The 12,708-nt window shown below is 46.9% G+C and overlaps 1 protein-coding gene and 1 pseudogene across 1 annotated transcript in view; one reads left to right on the top strand and one right to left on the bottom strand.

The window, feature by feature from the left end:
- Letm1 (leucine zipper and EF-hand containing transmembrane protein 1) overlaps positions 1-12,708 on the bottom strand; it is a 42,882-nt gene that overhangs the window by 15,142 nt on the left and 15,032 nt on the right. Inside the window, exons 4-6 of the mRNA XM_032916040.1 lie at positions 6,889-7,032; positions 6,041-6,178; positions 5,177-5,380 (exon numbers count right to left, since the gene is read on the bottom strand). Coding sequence (XP_032771931.1) covers positions 5,177-5,380; positions 6,041-6,178; positions 6,889-7,032 — 486 coding nt within the window. The remainder of the gene's footprint in view (positions 1-5,176; positions 5,381-6,040; positions 6,179-6,888; positions 7,033-12,708) is intronic.
- LOC116912620 lies at positions 8,743-11,358 on the top strand (annotated as a pseudogene).

Here is a 12,708-nt window from a genome sequence, read left to right as displayed (position 1 = left end):
ACGGAGGTGGAGGAGACAGACCATGAGCACATGGCCAGGAGAAACAGCAAGTAACAAGGGACAGCATGGCTGGAAAGTAAGTCACAATAGCTCCTACCCGATCCGGGCTACAGCTTGTAATAAAATACCTAGATGTGTGTCTTGTTTATAGGCTAGATAGGATGATTAATTTCATTTACAAAGGTTAGCCACACTCAAAGTCCTGCCTCCTTCTGATACTCCAAAGTCTCATCTTGTACTCTATAAAGATTTTGGGTGGAAAACACCTTTGGCATTTTGTGTGTCTAGTGTTGTACGTACAAATGTACCTTTGTTTGTACATGTGTGTGCCTGTAGATTTAGAGGCCAGAATTATGTATGGGGTGTCTCTCCTTGATCACTCTGTTTCTTTGGGGACCAGAATCTTGTCAATTAGCTAGGTTGCCTGGCAATAAGCTTCAGGGAGTCACTTGTCTGTGCCTGTCCCAGTGCTGAGCTTATAGGCTCAGGCCACTGTGCCAAGCTCTGGGGATCTGAATGCAGCCTTCGTGATGTATGGCAGGCATGCCTCTGGCCTGTCTCTGGTCTTCTTCAAGGAATCTGTGACAACTCTTATGCTCTTTCACTTGAGTTGTCTTGGCTGTTCCTTATTCTTTTTCTTTTGCTTTACTGTATTGTTTGAGACAGGATTTCTCCATGTAGCCCTGGCTATCCTGGAACTCACTCTGTAGACCAGGCTGGCCTCAAACTCAGAGTTCCACTTGCCTCTACCTCCTGAGCATTGGGATAAAAGGCGTGCATCACCACCACCCAGCCTACTCTGCCTCTGTCACAAAATGCATTTGTGACATTATGAATTATAAATGAATTTGGGGAGTTTAAGGCCATTTGTCTTCCAGGTTCTTGTGGCCCTGGCCACCCTGTTTCTCCATTCCTCTGATCCTTTTAACATAAACGTTGGACACTGTGCTGTGAACAGACTGTAGGGCTGTTCATTGTTCACTGGCTTCTGTCTGCCACTGCCACAGGCAGCTCTTGTCCATTGTCCCATCCTCTGTTGCTGCTGCGCCCTATGGCCAGGCCTCCTGTGTGGCTCTAACTCTTTGTGTGACTCTTTAAATCCCTGTGCACCTGGAGATATGCTCATTTAGTTCAGTTGTAAAGTGCGTTTAAACATCGACATAATGGCTGCTTCAAGGTTTCTAGCTAAAGCTGGGGCAGTGGTGTGTGCTTGTGGTTATAGATCTGAGGCAAGAGTTTAATGTTGGCTTGAACAGCACAGCTAGACTACTGCTCAAAACAGAGAACAAAACCTCTCCGGTTCCCTACCTCCCTCTCAGTCCTGGCGTCTCTCCGCTCATTGTCCTTCTCTACCTATGGCCTCCTCCTGGCTCTCGGTATGACAAGTGATTTGTCTTCCTCCCTTTCTTCCTTTTCAACTTTAAAAGAGTTATTTATTTTATGTGTATGGGTGTTTTGTCTGCATATATATGTGCACCACATGTGTGCCTGGTGTCCAAAGAGGTCAGAAGAAGGTACTGGAAATCTCCTGGAGCTGGTGGCCCATGCCTTTAATTCCAGCAGGCAGAGGCAGGTGAATCTCTATGTTTGAGGCCAATCTGGTCAGGGCTATACAGAGAAAGCCTGTCTCCAAAACAAACAAACAAGCCAAACTAAACCAACAAAACAAAACAAAAAAACAGAAAAAAAAAAAAAAGAAAGAAAAGAAAATGTCCTGAAATTGGAGCTACAGACTGTTGTGACTTACCATGTGAGTGCTGGGAACGAGACCCACAGTCACTGTACAGTCAGCAGCTGTCTTACCCGTGGTCATTTCTCTGCCCTGACAGGTGTTCTGCAGTCAAACCTAGACACATGGGCGCACAGCAGAAGAACCTAGACTCATGGGCGCACAGCAGAAGAACCTAGACACATGGGCGCACAGCAGAAGAACCTAGACACATGGGCGCACAGCAGAAGAACCTAGACACCTGGGCGCACAGCAGAAGAACCTAGACACATGGGCGCACAGCAGAAGAACCTAGACACATGGGCGCACAGCAGAAGAACCTAGACACATGGGCGCACAGCAGAAGAACCTAGACACATGGGCACACAGCAGAAGAACCTAGACACCTGGGCGCACAGCAGAAGAACCTAGACACATGGGCGCACAGCAGAAGAACCTAGACACATGGGCGCACAGCAGAAGAACCTAGACACATGGGCGCACAGCAGAAGAACCTAGACACCTGGGCACACAGCAGAAGAACCTAGACACATGGGCGCACAGCAGAAGAACCTAGACACATGGGCGCACAGCAGAAGAACCTAGACACATGGGCGCACAGCAGAAGAACCTAGACACATGGGCGCACAGCAGAAGAACCTAGACACATGGGCGCACAGCAGAAGAACCTAGACACATGGGCGCACAGCAGAAGAACCTAGACACATGGGCGCACAGCAGAAGAACCTAGACACCTGGGCGCACAGCAGAAGAACCTAGACACATGGGCGCACAGCAGAAGAACCTAGACACATGGGCGCACAGCAGAAGAACCTAGACTCATGGGTGCACAGCAGAAGAACCTAGACACATGGGTGCACAGCAGAAGACTTTGATGGACTTCTGCTTTCAGCCTCAATGGCTTCCTCTGACACTGACACTGTGGGGTGTGGTACCACTTTTACAGATGTTGTGCTGGGGTGGGTACCACTTTTACAGATGCTGCAGTTATGCTTTGCAGCTAACAGCCATAGTCGCTCTGTTGTCTGGTTTTCTCAAACAAACACAAACCTTGATCTCTGTTTCACATCCTACAGTTAAAACCATCCCGGGCTGCTTCTCCACAGGGAACAGGGACATAACACCAGTTCCTCGTGCTCTCTATTCCACTGCTCGTCAAGGTTCCACGTGGCTCAGCTGCTACAAGTCACAGAGGTGTCTCTTCACATTGCTACTTGGCCCTACCCACGAGCTACGGTTTTGCACGGGCTGACTCCGGAAGGAAAACAGAGGACTAGCATGACTACAGGGTCAGATGCACCCCCTTCCTACTTCTGCAGACATCCTGGCTGCCAGGGCACAAGGTCCTTGTTATTGTTACTGCTTCCCACATAGCACCCAGTGACATCTCAGGTCTCTGCTGCCCCCATCTGACACTTGTCCCTAGTGACCCTTACTACCTGCTGAGGACAGAAGTCAGCTCTTTGCTAGCTTCCTCCTTGCTAGCTCCCTGACACTTCCCTGCATAAGGCCATCCTGGCAAGGGTGGAGGTGGCTAACCCTGGGCTGCTCACTGAGTGAGTCTTTTCTGAAAGAAGAGTCCCGGTCACTACAGTCTATTCTTGTGTGTCAGAAAAATAAATAGGCAAACAAAACCAAGACACAGCAAAGACAAGGACCCTAGATGCTCTGATCTCTGATACTGAATGTGAACTATGATTAATATATTTGGGAAAGAAAAATAAGAGCCAGGTACAGTGATACATGTCTTTAATCTCAGCACCTGATAGGGAGGGAGAGCCAAGTAGATCTCCGTGAATTAAAGGCCGGCCTGGTCTACAGAGCGAGTTTTGAAGTCAGCCTGGTATACAGAGTGAGTTCCAGTACAGCCAGGGCTAAGTAGAGACTGTTTGTCTGTCTTTAGGCAGACAGATGTGATGGGACGGGAAGGAAGGGGAGGGAAGAGAAGAAAAATTAGAAAGGAACGCAAGCAGACAAACCAGGTCTGGTAGTCCATCAATGAATCCCATGATTTGGGAGGCAGAGGCAGGAAGATTAAGAGTTTGAGGTTAGGGGTTAGGGATTTAGCTCAGTGGTAGAGCGCTTGCCTAGCAAGAGCAAGGCCCTGGGTTCAGTCCCCAGCTCTGAAAAAAAAGAAAAAAGAGAAAAAAAAGAAAAAAAAAAAAAAAAAAGAGTTTGAGGTTGGGCTGGTAACTGAGACTTTGTCCAAAATAAAAAGCAAAGAAAGCGTGCGGGGCTAAGTGTGCTGGGACATGCCTGCTGTCTGCCCTAGCTCCTAGCTCTTAGGAGGTGGAAGCAAGAGGAACAAGAGCTGAAGGCCAGGTTAGCAGAATGGCACTCCCTACCAAGTTAGTGACGCAAGTGTGACTCCTGAGACCAACATGCTAGAATTAAAAAACAGACTCAAGCAAATATAGCTGACTCCACAATACAATGTGTGATGCCCACACCTACATGTACACACACAGACACACTAAACAAACAATGTTTAAAAAATTGTTTTAAAAGAGTTAAATGCTAATCTTGACTACATAGTGAACTGCCGCCTGGGTTCCTGATACCCAGCCTTGGAAGACAGAGGACTCCTCAAAGCACTGGCTTGGAAATCAGCCATGGGGGTGAATTATGGATTTGACTAGAGGACTCTGCTGTATTGAACAAGATGGAGGAACAATCAAGGATGATTCCCAACATTTTCCTTGGGCTTCCAGATGCATGTGAACCCACTCAAACACTCACCCTTCCCAGACCCATGCACACATAAATTACTACATGTGCCTACACATGCACACACAAATGCTACACATGCACACATAAATGCTACACATGCACACATAAATGCTACACACGCACATGAAAAATGGAAAAAGGAAAAATGTAAAAAAGAAAATAGAGTGGGCTGGAGAGGCGTCTCAGCGGGTAAGAAAGAGTTCCAGTGCTCCAGTGTCCCATCCCATGCCCTCTTCTGATCTCTGGGGGCACCAGGCACACAGGACACACATAGATAAGTGCAGACGGAATACTCATGCATGTAAACTGAATGTAACCTAAAAAGGAAAGGAGGGTTGAGGGTCTAACTCAGGAGTCAGGTGCTCACATAGCACATGAGGCTTGGGTTCAACCCCAAGGACCGCTCTCCCAAGCCAAACCAAACCAAACCAAAACTGAGGTCTGGTGGTTTATGCTTGTAATGCCAGCACTCAAGAGCGTGTGGCAGGAGGATCACCACAAATGTGAGGCTAGCCTGGGTTATTTAGGGAGTTCTAGGCCAGCCTGAGCTATATAAGAAAAAGGAATGACAAGAAAATGTGAAATAAAAATGAGAAGACAGAGCATTGTAGACAGGAAAGGTAACGAAGACACCAGGGCAAGACACAAAGACAAGAAGCTATCTCCCAGTGGCCAGAACAGTACCCTACAACAAAGGTGACCTTTGGCCCAGCTCACCTTATCATCAGCCTTTATGGACCTCAGCCGCATGGTGAGCTGGAAACGCAGGAAGTTGTTGGTACCAATGGACTGAAGCTCCAGCAGCTTGCACAGTGCTACCAGTTGAGGCCTCGTGAGGTTATCCAGGGTCAGTTCATCCTCAAATAATTTGGAAAAACGCATGATTTCTTCATTGCTGGGTCTCTCCCCTGTCTCCCGGATCTGCAGAAGTAATCCCAAGTATTATTCAGTAGGTCCAAACTGTGCATTCTCCTGTTCCCACAGTTAACCTCTGGTACCAGCTGGAAGGATCCAAGAGAGAATGGATGCAGAGTGCTAGATCACCTACCTCTCACCAAGCTCTCCTGGGGGCTGTCATACCTCAGGCAGCCGAGGCCTGGGCTGACATCTACTAGAGAGGATCAACACCAGCAACACCATCCAGGCTGCTGTCTCCCAAGAGCCTGGAGTGCCACTGTGGGATCAGCTCTGTGGTTCTTTTTCCATCAGGGCGTGTGGCAGTGCCCTGAGCTCTCACACCACACTCCTGTTTCTCACGGGCAGGAAGAGGCCATATTTGTATATACCTACAGCTCCTCTAAGAGGGACTGAGCCTAGAGAGTAGGAAGGTAGCGTAAGCTCTCCTCTTGGAGCTTAAGTCGGCTGAGGAGGAGGAGGAAGAGGAAAAGAAGGAGGAGGAGGATGGAGGAGGAAGGAAGGAGGAGGAAGGAGGAAGAGGAAGGAAGGAGGAGGAAGGAAGAGGAGGAAGAGAAACGGCAGCAGAGGCGGCAGCAGTAGGAAAGGAAGGAAAGGAAGAGGGAAGAATGCCAGCCTCACAGTGCTTGGCATTCCAATCACCCTCCGACGGGAGAAGTGCTGCACCTTCTGGAAAAATGCAGAGAAATCCTTGGTGGCATTCCCTTTGGCTGCCTTGTTCTTCAGGGCCATTTCCTCTATGGTGTCTTGGAGAAACTTGGCTAGCTCCAGCTTCACCCTAAGCTCCTTCTTCAGCCTTTCCTCCTACGAGAGCAAAGTGAAGGTTACACTCCAGTCCTACTCTGACCCTCTGCCCTCCCCCACTACCTGTCTCTACAAAGTAGTCTCGAACCCTGCTCGGACTGCTGCCCACTGCAAGACATGACTCCCACATCCCATACGCTTCAAGGAACAAAATTTAAGTATAATATACTCAAACTATTTCATGGTTCTAAAAAAAAGTCTGTGTGAATCCCTACCCCTGCCTCAATAGCAGAGGTTGGTAAACTTCTTCATAAGAGGCCAGACAGTGAGGTTTTGGGGCTCTGGGGTCCTCTGGTCTGATACAATCACTCGACTCAGCTGGTGCTTCACAAAAGAACCAGTTGACACACATGAAACAGTGTGTGGAGGTCTGGATGGAATTTTAGGCTCATATTCTTTCTATATGTTATTGTGTGTGTGCGTGTGTTTTGACTTACGTGAGTGTGGACACTGGATGTGATCAAAGCACACCTTGGTCCTTACCATCTTCTTCTTTGTTGTTTGTGACTAGCTGGCACACCATCTTTGGGACTGTCCTGTCCCCACCTTACATTTTGCCACAGGAGCACGGAGGTTACTGATCACTACCCTGCTTGGTTTTCACACAGTTGCTGAGGCTTAAGCTCAAGACGTGTGCTTTCTTTACCCGCTTTGCCATCTCCTCAGTCCTCAGACTCATTCAAATGTATTCAAAGTCCCAGTGCCCTTACCTTGATAGACTGGGTCTCAAATGTGGAGGGCAGCATGTTGGGGAAGAGCTTCACAACTACAGGCAGCAGGAATTCCATGAAGGGCACCACCACGAACACCAGGAAGGGTACTAGACGGAAGAGGTCCGCGCAAATCCGGAGAAACTGCAAAGATGTAGGTACATGAGCAGGGGCAGAGCAGAGCAGGAGTATGTCTCCCGCCCTCCGGCAAACTGAAGAGAGCTCTTGGCAGACACCTTCAGAAACCCATTTCTCTCTCAGAGTCTAAACTGCATGCTAATGCCCTTCAATAAAAAGGGATTAGGTGCTGACCCACAGGTCACCAGATGCACAGGGCATATGCAGAAATAAACAAGACAGGCTCAAAAGAGGACAATTTAGACCAGATATAATCTGTGAAAGATGCCTTGGACACTCCCTGCAAGTAGGGGGCCTGGGAAATCCTTCAAATGAGATTATACTTTTCCATAGTGGAGTCTATTACAGGTCAGGGTCTGGACAGTTTCTTAGATGCCCTAACGTCTTAGCAAGTACTTGCTTTTTTTTAATGGTCCCAATCTCTATGTATATTTTTATTTATTTATGTATGAATGTTTTGCTCGTATGTATGTAGGTAGCTACACCATGTGTGTGCCTGGTGCACAGAGAGGTCAGAAAAGGGTGTCTAAGTGGAGGTCGACGGATGTGAGCCAGGTGCTGAGATTGAACACAGGTCCTCTGAAAGATCAACAAGTGTTCTAAGCCACTGAGACATCTCTCCAGCCCCATGATCTCATCGTCCTTAGCTCTAACTTTTTACTGACTTTTCTGGCCCAAGTGCAAGTTTTTCAAGTCTTTTTACTCAGTTTTCTGCTCCTGATCCTCATTATAAATCTGGTAAAAAAACATCCAGGAATAACCATTCCACAGCCTGACTCTATTTTTTTCTTGAAATTTCCACCGCTAAATTCGTCTGTCACTTTTAAACTCAAACTCCCACAAAGTTTGAAGACGCAGATGAAATTTAGACAAGTTCTTTGCTAGAATATAACATGGGTGGCCTCTAGTTTATTCTCAATCAAGTCCTGTTTCCAACTGAAAATTAATGTCAATGGTGTGTGTGCACTCGCATGTGTATTTGCATGTGTGCTGGCCCATAGTTGAATTGGGGGTCATTCATTATTGCTCTCCATCTAATATGTGAAGGGCCTGACTACCTCTGAACCCGGAGCTTGTGTTTTAGCTATGCTGGCTCACTGGTGATCCGCAGGTCCTGTCTGTTCCCCAATCCCAGAGTTTGGTTACAGACAAGTGCCACAGAGCCTAGCTCGGAGTCCAGTGCAGGTGTCAGGAATCTGAGCTGCCTCAGGCTTTACGGCAAATGCTTTAGCCCTAACTTTACTGGCCATAGTTCTCAGAATTTTGGTCTTCTGAGCTCCTGACAGAATCACTCATTAAGCTCTGTCCAAATTCTTCCTTATACCAGTTCCAAAAGTTTAAGAACTGCAGGGTCAGGATTAATAATATATGACTATTTCTGGTATCAATTTTCTGTATAAATAAATTTTCTTTTATTTTTTAAAAAGATTTTATTTTTTACTTATTTTTATGCATGAACATACTGTCGCTGCCTTCAGACACACCGGAAGAGGGCATCAGATCCCATTACTGATGGTTGTGAGCCACCATGTGGTTGCTGGGGATTGAACTCAGGGCCTCTGGAAGAGCAGTCAGCTCTCTTAAAGGCTGAGCCATCTTTCTAGCCCATAAATAAATTTTCTTATAACTGTGACTAAAACACCTGAGAGAACAATTTAACAGAAGGAAGAATTTATCGTTGCTCATGGTTTCAGAGGTTTCATCCATCGTGGTAGCATGGATTGGCAGAGCAAGGAAGCTCACACCAAGGTAACCAGGAGACAACAACGAAGGGCCAGAACAGGACAGAGCCACCGAGGGCACACCTCCAGTGAGCTATTTCACTCCTCCACCTAGGGCTAGAGTCACCAGATCACAGCCCCAGTAATCTAGTCATTTCTCAGGGATCTACCAGCGGGATTTAAATATTTAAAGCACAGACCCTGTGGCTTGGGAATGTAACTTAGTAGAAGAGCATCTGTCTGTCACACACAAAACCCTAGGCTTGATCCCCACACCATGAAAAATACAATAAAAGGACTCCTTGAGTGTGCAGACACATAAAAAGCAGAGTTACACTGGGCACTGGTGGTACAGGCCTTTAATTCTAGCATTTGGGAGCCAGAGGCAGGTGGATCTCCAAGTTCTAGGCCGGCTTGGTCTACAGAGTGAGTTCCAGGACAACCCCGACTACATAGAGAAACCTTGTCTTGAAAAACCAAAAAGAAAAAAACAAAACAACAAAAGCAGAATTACGACTCCTTGTCTTTGGTACCTTAATCACTCTACAGGTATCTTTAAAACAGAGGGTGACATTGCCAGGTACAGTGGTAGCACACAGCTATACTCCTTACACTTAGAAATCTGAGACAGGATTTCAAATTCAGTCTGGGCTACATACACAGTAAGACGCTGAACCAAAAATAAATAAATAAATAAAAAACAAAAACAAAAAAACCCAAAAAAAACCCCAAAAAATTAGACATCATAAAATGTATACCTGAAAAGCTTTTTACACGTATTTATTTTTATGTGTATGGGTGCTTTGCCTGTGTGCATGTGCGTGTACCTGGTGCCAATGGAGGCCAGGAGGGTGTCAGATGCCCTGGAACCAGACCTACAGATGACTGTGAACCACTATGTGGGTGCTAGAGCCAAACTCAGGTCCTCTGAGCCGTCTCCAGCCTGGAAATAATCAATTTTTGCTTTTATATACAATAATAATAATAATAATAATAATAATAATAATAATAATAATAATGATAAGTTGACTATGTTTTTGATTGAGTTCTATGTTTTTGATTTGATTCCTGCCACTTGCAGGTGGACCACAACCATTTGCAGCTTCAGTTCTGGGGAATTGGTACCTTCTGATTTCTGTGGGCTCTTGCACACACATGGTATATATAATACACATAAAAATATATATTGCTTTCTTTTTTCTATTATTTATTTATTTTTATTTTATGTGCACTGGTGTTTTGACTGCACATGTCTGTGTGAGGGTGTCAGATCCCCTGGAATTGGAGTTACAATGGGCAGTTGTGAGCTGGAAATTGAACCTGGGCCTTTTGTTAGAGCAGCCAGCGCTCTTAACTGCTGAGCCATCTCTCCAGCCCCAAAATACATATATTTTAAAAATCAATTAAAAGAATAAAATTTCATAGAAACCTCATCTTAAAAAACAAAACAAACAAACAAGGGAAAATAAATTTGGGTTGGGGAGCCAGGTGTAGTGACAGTATGGCATTGGGAAAGACAAGCAAGAGGACTGTGAGTTCAAAACCGCCTGGGTTATATAGTAATAACTTGTCTTTAAAAAAAAAAGAGGGCAGCTGGGAGTAATGGTGCAGCCTTTTGTCTCATCACTTGATAGGCAGAGACAGGTGGATCACAGATGGATCACTATGAGTTCAAGGCCACTCTGGTCTACATATCAAGTTCCAGGACAGCACTGGCTACATAGTAAAACCCTGTCTATGGGGGAAAAAAGGTAAACAGGGCTAGGCTAGTGAGATAGCTCACTGATTATGAATACTTGCTGCTCTTGGAGAGGACCCAAGTTCAATTCCCAGCATCCACAGGACAGCTTAAAACTATCTGTAATTCCAGTCTTAAGAGATCTGATGCCCTCTTCTGGACTCTGAGGATATCAGGCGCGCACACACACACACACACACACACACACACACACACACACACACATGCATACCTACACACATACAGGTAGGCAGGCAAAGCACTCATACACATAAAACAAAAATAAATATTTTCTAAACATTCACACACATTTGATATTGTTTAAAAAACGTGACCCCTTTCTGGACCTGGCTGAGCAGGAGGCACCATCAGGGGTGATGACATTTGCCACAAGGACTGGACCTTTCGGCGCAAGGAGCCCAAGAGCCAGGACACCTGCCTGTGGCTGCCAGTCAAGCTGTGCAGGTTTGTGGTCAGACGACCAACTCCACCTTCAATCAGGTTGTGCTGAAAAGGTTATTTATGAGCCGCGCTAACCGGTCACCTCTGTCCCTGTCCCGAATGATCTGACAGCCAAAGATGATGTGCGGATTCTGGAAGTGCCCAAGCTGAAGGTGTGTGCACTGCGGGTGAGCATCCAGGCCCAAAGAGATGCTCAAGGCTGGAGGAAACATCCTAACCTTCGACCAGCGGGTCGACCTGGGCTGAGGCGCTGTGCCCCTGTCTGGTCCTCGGAAGGGTCACGAGGTGTACCGATACTTTGGCAAGGCCCCAGGAACTCCACATAGCCACACCAAACCCCATGTCCATTCCAAGGACCAGAGGTTCCAGCATCCCAGAGGCTGAAGGGCCAGCTGAGGCTACAAAAACTAACCCTAGATCTTACTGTTAATAAAAAAAGCTTTGGATGTTGGAAAAAAAATGTGACCCTAGTACATCAATGTATAGATGGACTCCAATGCAAAGCAAATAAGCTAATTTTCTGGGTATGCCAGGAAAGGGCCTAAGGCCTCTTGTATATACATTAAACAAGTGCTTTATCACTAACACACTCAGCCCACCAAGCTAGCTGTTTACTGGCATGCAGAGTGCCAGTGGGCAGGTGACCTGAGCTGTCAGGACTGAGAAACCAAAGTCATACACATGCACATGCTCACAGTTATTTATCTGTGTATATGTCTGAGAAAATGTACATGTGAACGAGTGCAGGCTGCTAGAGAGGCCAGAAGTGGGTGTAGGTTCCCTGGAGCAGGAGTTACAAGTGTGTGCATCTCACTGTGTGCCCTCACTGGCCCGGAACTCATTATGTAGGCATGGGGCTGGCCTTGAACTCACTGAGCCTTCTGTCCTGGCCAAGGACTGACATTAAAGGTATGTACACTACCACACCTGGACTACCACTTTCATTTACGCTGGGTCAGTAGGCTTCTGCAAGGCTATAATACATACACTAGCATGGGTGCACTGCCAATGAAGGGTCCTCAGCCTGTCTACTGCAGGTGATAGAGTAGGTTTCTGAACAGCACAAAAACACACCAGGATGGGGCTGAGGATTTAGCTCAGTGGTAGAGCGCTTACCTAGGAAGCGCAAGGCCCTGGGTTCGGTCCCCAGCTCAAAAAAAAAAAAAAAAAAAAAAAAAAAGAAAAAGAAAAAAAAAAAAAAAAAAAACGGAAAAAAAAAAAAAAAAAACACACACCAGGATCTAACATGGGGCAACTGGGCTGAGAAAGTAAGGTCAGGCCAAGGCTGGAGCATGGGCAGACTGCTGCTCAGAGGTTGCCCTCCTCTGGGACGAGCACTCCTCCCCCAGCACATATCTTACTTCTTTAAAAGGACCGCTGCTCCTGGGACATAGAGACAGGTGGCCCTCTGCTCACAATGCAGGGCAAGAAGGGTAGGAAGTATGGGTTCTATTTCAGAGTCTGGGCGGCTGCTGGGCACCCTAGAAGAACACAGGTTCTGAGGGCTACCACAGCTTGGGCCTGAGCACCTCAAGGGTTGTCGGTTGTGCTGAGCTGACAGCAGCAGAGGCTTCCCAGAGATGGACAAGAGGGGTAGGGGAGGACCAGAGCTTGCTCTGGACACGCATTCTGACCCTGAGACTGCACACAGAAAGCTAGCAAGGGCACAGAGAGCAGTGAGTGTGGCGGGGACAGAAGCCCAGGCTGGGTGGACGTCAGCTGTAGATGGGGTTTCTGTGTCCTACGAGGGGAGGCAATGCT

Source organism: Rattus rattus, chromosome 11, assembly GCF_011064425.1.
Source record: "Rattus rattus isolate New Zealand chromosome 11, Rrattus_CSIRO_v1, whole genome shotgun sequence".
Classification (NCBI taxonomy): Eukaryota; Metazoa; Chordata; class Mammalia; order Rodentia; family Muridae; genus Rattus; species Rattus rattus.
Note: the sequence above shows the minus strand (reverse complement) of the source record. Positions and strands in the feature narration are given on the sequence as shown.